The sequence below is a fragment of the Panicum virgatum genome, chromosome 2N, assembly GCF_016808335.1.
Source record: "Panicum virgatum strain AP13 chromosome 2N, P.virgatum_v5, whole genome shotgun sequence".
Classification (NCBI taxonomy): Eukaryota; Viridiplantae; Streptophyta; class Magnoliopsida; order Poales; family Poaceae; genus Panicum; species Panicum virgatum.
Window position 1 is genome coordinate 62,328,158 of NC_053146.1, and position 7,880 is coordinate 62,336,037.

Consider the following 7,880-nt stretch of genomic DNA (forward strand, 5'->3'; position numbering starts at 1 on the left):
GTGGCTAGTTGTGGCTTGTGGGTATTTGCCCTTTGTACTCTATTTCTACTCTCTTCTTGTCCAGTCTTGAACACCGCTGCGCCGATAGTTCAGACTGCGGGAGGGTGTTAGCTTTCTTGTTGTCCAGTCTTGAACACCGCTGTGCCACTAGTTCAGACTGTGGGGAGTGTTGGTGTATATGTGAGCCCATGTATTGAGGCACATCTAGAGGCTCATATATATGATCTATATATCCCACACTTTTAGGATTTGGAGGAATACAATCGATTATTCTCTCCTACACGGACCGTATGCGCAGGGTACAAATTCCTACCGGCATTTCCCAAAAACAAAAAGACGCATACAAATTCCTACCGGTATTCCAATTTCCGACCAGCAATGCATGCCAGAGAAAAAGGTGCCCAAACTTTTTTGAGCTTTTGGCGTGCATACTCTGTGAGCCGCACGCTGCGGTTCCGTGTGATTTGCTATCATCGTCTAGCGGCGTGTTTGTTAAGTTCAAATTATAATGTATAATCACGTTCAATATTCTAGTCGTGTACAGTGATGGTGGATAGATACCCGTCGGTTTCCGGCTGTAACGGCTACTAAACGGCCATGCCTGTCCTTTTTGAAAAGTTAGGCCTTGTTTAGATCCGATGGGTGTAAACGCAAAAAATTTTTGCAAAGGAATCTAGATAATTTGAAGTACTAAATGAAGTCTATTTGAAAAAAAAATTGCACAAATGAGTTGTAAATCGCGAGACGAATCTAATGATGCCAATTAATCCATGGTTAATCAATAATTAGCAGATGGTTACTGTAGTATCACTGTTGCAAATCATGGATTAATTAGCCTCATTAGATTCGTCTCGCGATTTATAGCCCAACCATATAAAAAGTTTTGTAAATAGACTTCATTTAATACTTCAAATTAGTAAGATTCCTTTACACTTTTTTGCGTTTATGGTTTTTTATATTTACGGGATGGGAACTAAACCGGGCCTTAAACTATAGCTAGTGCTGTAGAGGGGTCGCCCAGACGTTGTCGCCGTCGCCGTGTCAGTCCCGGCGGGCGATCCGCCTCGGGCCGTGTTGGATACTACAGTATATTTTTCGCGCACGTTTTTTAGGGACGAATGTAATTTTCTGAGATGAATCTAATGACGGTAATTAATTAATGATTTACTACAGTGATGCTACAGTAACCATCCTCTAGTCACGCGTCAAAAGCCTCATTATATTCGTCTCGTGATTTACACAGGGTTGTGGAGATGGTTTTGTAATTAGACTTCATATATTCTTAATTTGTGGTCAAAGAACCTAAAAGAATTCGCGAAATTTTTTACACGGGGAACCAAACACGGCCTCCGGTCGAGCCCGCGCGCACTGACACGACAGGACGACGGCAGCACGGCATGTCCCCCGGTCCTAATCGGAATCCAATCAATGGTAATTTTAACATTTTACCGTCAACGACGAGTGACGGCTGCCCAGCCCTCACGTGCGTCGCCAACACAATCGGTAATTCTACGGGCGCGCGACAAGGCGGCGCAACGGCGCGAGCGAGCGGGCGGCGAGGGCTTTGGGCCGTTGTTGGGTTGTTGGAACAGTGGCCGGATTCCGTCTGTCGCTTCTCCGGCGTGCAGTCGCGATTCCGCCGTAGATCTGGCTGGCGGCTGACCAGTGACCACCTGGGCCATTAACGGTGGTTACGGCATCGTTGCCTCGCGGCTGTAGGCTTCCATCAAGTCGGTAGTCGGAGCAGCGTTCTGAACCGTAGGATCGCCGATCGCGCCGGTCTGCCTTCGACAGCGTCGTCCCGTTCCCGTCCTCGGCCTGTCACCGCTCACCACCGAACCTACCTGGCAACGGAAGGCTAGCCGCTTCACACGGTCACGGTCATTGATTTTGACCGGTTACAGATGTTACGCGAGCGAAAGCGACCACAGTTACCGAAAGGAACACAAAGGCTCCGTTTAGTTTTCAAAAAAAAAAAATCTACAGTACTCATCCCATTAAATTTTTAGACACATACATGATACACTAAATATAGTTGTCGTGGTGTACAAATCCACAGTCGGGTGGCGTAGTGCACCCGACTAAACTCAGAGGGTGAGTACTCGGGGTAGCTAGGATTAGCCCAATCTAGATGCAAGAACACGATGAACACAACAGATTTAGAGTGGTTCGGGCCGCCGGAGCGTAATACCCTACGTCCACTATGTGTTGTATTGCTTGTGCTCTCAAGAGGTTGAGAACGGGATTGTTCGGAGTGAATCCGAGCTTGTGTTGTGTCTGCCAAGAGTCTGCCCTTCCCCTGCCTGGCCTCGGCCTTGGCCTGCGTGTATATGTGTTCTACCGGGTGTGCTCTCATTTTTATATGTCCAAGGGGAGCACGTACACTGAGCGGGGCCCCGACATGTGGACCTGGCGATATATTATAAACTACACTTTGGCCTTCAATGACTCAGATTCGGAGACCTTGTCGTCGGCTTCCTTGCATAGCTTCTAACGAGGGATAGTCTTGAGCTGTCCTGTCAGAGTAGAGTCTAGCCTCTGCAGCCGCGCGTCGAGGTCATGATGAAGCGCCGAACTACTGACTTAGTCCACTGTAGCAGCGTGCACTGTTGCTCCAGTCAGTAGCTGGTCATCATGACTCGTCGCCTATGCGCGCGGCGCTGAGTCTTTAATGCTTGCCTTGGTAACTGACGAGCCGCCTCGGTAACTGGCGATCCACAGTGTGGACTGACAAAAGCTGCCCAGTGCCCAGCGACAGCAAAGCCCGCCTAAACCACTATCACTTAATGCGGATGGGTGAGGGAGCTTCCAGCGGAAGGCTTGCGCCCGCGCCCGCGTCTGCGTGACACGTGGCGGCTCCGAATAGGCACGTGGAGGTCCCGGACCCGTCTGCGGGAGTCCGGATGGCACGTGGAGGTCCCAGACCCACCTGCGGGGGTCCGGGCCCGCGGCCACCAGTGCTGAGTATTTCCACCTCTGGGACACGTGGTGACACCGGACCCGTCCCCGAGCGGGTCCGGGACTGTTGGTCCGGTGAGATGGAGTCGGATCCCAGAGGTCCGGCTGCTCAGCTCTTTAGGGCATAGTTACGGATAACTACGTGAGTCTTGGCACAGTAGGAGTGGGTACCCAGTTGCAGAGTACCGACCGTAGTTAAAAAATGTTAATTAATTACATAGTCTGACTGATTCCTATGAGATAAATCTAATGACATTAATTAATTTATGATTGGACATTAGTTGTCAAGTAACAACAAAACATGCTACAGTACCTAAACCCAAACTTTTTCACCAACTAAACACACCCAAAGCATGTGGATGGTACTGTACGTACATCTTTGACCGGCAAAGAAACCAGCCTTGCCAGTGCATTCACAATTGGAGTATGCAATGCAATTGATGCATCATTCAGTTTTTGGACAGAGACGTCCTCCCGTTTTTGGTATATATTGTTTTCTGCTTTCTCAGTCTTCAATTACAATTCATTTTAGTATTTTTAGCTATATAATTATATTTACATGTATAGCAAAAAATATATATATATCTAAAAATTGTAATTTAGGACGGAGGTAGTATCAGCTTAAACTGTTCATTTTGCCTATATGTGTTTCAAATTCAGGCCGTGTTTAGCCGGGCTTTGGAGGGCTCCATCTCCTGACAGCGGCACAATCTGCGGCTCCTCTGCCGGATGTGAGAGGGAGCCAGGGAGGGGGAGGGAGAAAAAAGAGGCTTCTTGCTACAGTAACGGTGGATGTTTTCAGACTAACACATGTTGACCCTCGATTCCCTGTTTCATAAAGAAAAAGGCATCGTCAAAGTCTGTTTCCTACAGTGGATGTTTTCTGACTAACACATGCAAGGCAATCACCAAAGTCTGTAGAGGGGCAGACTTCCACTTGCATCCGTCAAACATAGCAGCCACTCGAGAACCAATCATCAGACAGAATCAGACGAAAGGATTTCCTGAAATTAAACACCTGGCGGCAAACATTTGCCAACTGAGTTCACATTACACGCTCCATCAGGCACCTCCTAACACAGGCACACAGCAAGCGGGATCAGCAACAACTACTCCAGAGATCCACCAGCCGCGGCTCGCCCGCCACAAGACAGAGAAAAGCTTGCCTCAGAAAAAAGACCTAAAACCTGTACAGATAGAGAGAACCGAGTGAGAGCCAGAGATTGCCTTGACTGTCATGATCCACCAGAGACGGAATGGATTGGCGTCCCACAGTGCACACAGCTGCCCCTCTACAGACTTTGGTGATTCTAATAACACACTCCGTCTCCGCAACGCTAGCTAGGGTTTGATGAGGAACTGGTGAAAGGAGGAGGCTGGTGCGATGGCCATTGAATCCTCTCCGGAGGGCATGGTGCTGGGGCAGGATGGGCAATGAACGTTGGCACGTCTTGCCCTGGCATCAGAACCGAGACACCTTTGGGGTAGACAGGTATCTGCAAGCGACATGAACAAAGTGGTCAGTAAAAATGCATCAAGTGAACTCACTAAGGCCAACGTGAAAACAGAAACATTAAACTGCTTTGGTGCAAGAAAAAATGATGTCAAAACAAACATGTGATATTTTCCAGTTTCACAAGAAGAGCTGGAGATGTCATCTGACACATCACAGAATGAGGTACATAGCAATTATCACAGTTGAGTTCCACATTGGCACAACAGAAAATGGGTTTACTTCAGTTGGTAATTTTACAATGTCCAGAGAAAAAACAGGTCTAGGAACAACCAAAACAGTTGTCCACAGTGTTCATCCACATAGCAGGATGTTTGCAATTTAATTTGCCAAAGTGCAAAGCTTCAGTATATTAAGAAACATGAATTTCTAAATTCCTTCTGCCTAAATCATACCCCGGCGCATGCATGTAATCCAGAATCATTGGGTGTCAACAATTATGATGAAAGTCAGACCTACTATGCAAAACTCACAAAATTAAAATATTGGCAGGAGGTTGGAATTGGAAGTGAAAATCTAAGAACTATCGCGATTTAAGAATGATTTCTCACCAACTTATACATAATAACTGGATAAGAAACTTTCATACTGACATCTAGCAAGCAAATAACAAAAGTTAATCAAGAAATCTAGCAAGCATATAACTATGCTGTTCTCTGCAAATGCATTATCAAAGTTCAAACCTACCATCAAAGGAACTTTCCAGTAGGTCTGCGACACTTAGATTGTCAAATGGACCAATAGAACAAAAAGGAAAGAACACAGATATGCTTGACCCCATGTGTATGTGGTACCTTTCTACTGGCAATTTAGCTAAACTGAACTGTACTGATACATAAAAATTTCCGCAACTAAAGTTGGCACGACAATCTTCTTGCAGGTCATAAAAAGATGATACTGTTCTAATCCAGTGTACGCTCAATGACTTAACAAATTATTGTTCTTTCCCACCAGTGGAACACTAGAACGCAAGACAGTGGCAAGCAGTTAACCAATCATAAAGTTTTCATGAGTTCTCAAGTGTACTACACAGTGTGTACTTGTAAAGATTACATTGCATGAACTCTGCAAAGTAAAACAATAAACTTGAAACTAAAGGCTAATTGATCTATCTGATAACATGTTTCTCACAGTAAATTAAAAGCAGTGTACCAGTAATCGGACTGAAAAAAATATTCTAACTTCCAATTTGTTACAGAAGAACGAAAATTATATTGTAGTTTGGCACACCTCACACGTGAGAGTAAATGCTTTTCATCTCCATGGTCTGACCCACTGCTCTCAATAGTAACAAAGTTCAACTGCTGTCTGATGATCCATCTTAACAACAAGATGCTCCACATGACCACATTACTAACAATTATTAAACAGCAAAAATGATGACACCACCTGGGACCTGTATGTAGTTGTGGTTCCATGGCAATCAAGATTGCAATTGGCAAACTACACCGGGTCCAGACTTCGGTGTGGCTGCAGAAAGGGATGGGCCTTGTCTGTTTGCTGCTGTCAGCCAAATCTCCCTCTCAATTCCATAACCCATGCTCTCCTTTCTGAAGGAATATAGGTCCCAATCTTTTATGGCTCATTCCCTATATAAATTCCTTTAGAAAATATGTACAAGATTCTTGTGACAAGCTATACAATTGTGTTACCTGAAATCAGACAAAATATACAATTTGTGGAAGATGGACCGAATGGAATTCGGGGACTGATGCTTCTAACTACAATCTTGGTGCCATTATGTACTTTAGACTCTCTCGGCAGTGGGCACTAAATAAGCACTGCAAGAACGAAACTTTAAACAAGGATTGGTGCAAAAGCAGAATATGCACAAACAAGGCAGCGATAGCTTTATCTCACTGGAGATCTGGATATGGCTGGCTGAGTTAGCAACATATACTTGCGGAGTTGTGGAGCTGAACTAGTAGAGCCCATGTGCATATATGAAGTTATTAGAAGTTTAGAACAATAGCATGCCCGCAAAATAAACTAAATGCCACATTTCAGATCAAAATAGCGTCCTTTACGTTTTCTTATGCGCAATGCATGGTCTCTTCCTGTGCAACCAGACAACTATTATGCATCGAATCATTATAGGGGTGTCCTAATTTCATCAGAACCTAAGGATTCCAGTTGCACGAGCGCTTTAACGGCCAGAGGTAAACAATCATTTGCATTTGAGCATTTCCATCTTCTGCGCCAGATGCCTTCGTGCCACCGCTGCATTATGATCGAGTAGAGCAGAAGACCAGAGGATGGCAAGAACCGGGGGTCCGACAAGATTCGCAATCAGGTCCATCAGATGGCCAGACACACAGTAGCGAAAAGCAAGGCCACGCGACAAGGGAAAGCTGAGGAAAAGGCAAGGCGACCGAATCATGAAAAGCGTCGCGCCATGGATGGGCGCGAGCGCGGGGGCGAGGCGTGCGGGAACAGTGTGGCGTACCTCGAGGGGCGCGTGGACTTCGAGCTTCCTCGCCGCCTCGAGATCCGCGCCGGGGACGACGCCGCGCCCGCCGCCGCGACCGAGGAGGCGGCGGAGGATCCCCCGGGCCGGCGGGGCGGCCGCGTGGGCCGGGGGCCGGAGGAAGTGCTCGAGGATGGCCATGGCGAGGAACATGGAGACGAGGATGGCGGTGGCCACGAACCCGAACGACACCGCGCTCACGCCGCTGTCCAGCTGCCGCCACCGCATCTCCTCCGCTGCCTCGGCCGCGGCAGCAGCAGCCGCTGCCACCGCCCCAGACCCAGCCGCCGGGGCCATCGCCGGCCCGCGCACCATCGCACACCTCCCGCCCTCCTCCTTCCCGTCCCCGCCGCGCTCCGAGGCCTCTGGTCACGGCCGGCGCGGCGCCATTGGCGGCTCCTTGGCTTCCCCCGCGCGCGAGTGGGTGTGGCTAGGCTAGTAGTCTTCCGCAAACTTTCTCTGCCGCGGCGCCGCTTCCGCGCGCGACGAGTGGGAGTTCAGAGGGAGACGAGGGGACAGACCAGGGACTGAGGAGAGGAAGGCCCTTTTGGAGACGGGGCAAGGGGCAGGACGGGCATTTCGTCGTGACGGTGACTGCGCCTGGGAGCTGCGTTGGCGCTGGCGCGCGGGGCGCTAGACGTGTTTCTTTTTTTGGTACCAGAATTGCCCCTAAACTCGTCTCGAGTTCGAGCAAACAGTGGCTAGCTGTATACTCAGAGCTACAGAGCTTTTTATTGTCAAGTTCTCAATGACAATGTTAAACTTAAATACCATACGGCTTCGTGGATCAAAAGCAGCCTGCACCAAAATTGCAGTATTATCACAATAGCCATCGCATACTCTTCTCTGAATATTTTGGAAACGTTATATAGGGGATGTTTGGTTCAAGGCCATCGGTCGCCACGCCGAGCCGTCGCGCCGCCAATTCGTGGCGGAGAAAAT

General features: G+C 48.1%; 1 protein-coding gene across 1 annotated transcript; it reads right to left on the reverse strand.

Moving 5' to 3' along the window:
• Positions 1-3,751: 3,751 nt before the first annotated feature.
• Positions 3,752-7,477, reverse strand: LOC120661698. The gene is made up of 2 exons (XM_039940622.1): positions 6,918-7,477; positions 3,752-4,454 (listed from the first exon to the last, which is right to left on the reverse strand). The coding sequence occupies exons 1-2, from the start codon at positions 7,251-7,253 to the stop codon at positions 4,296-4,298; spliced, it is 495 nt and encodes a 164-aa protein (XP_039796556.1). The 5' UTR covers positions 7,254-7,477; the 3' UTR covers positions 3,752-4,295.
• Positions 7,478-7,880: the final 403 nt, after the last annotated feature.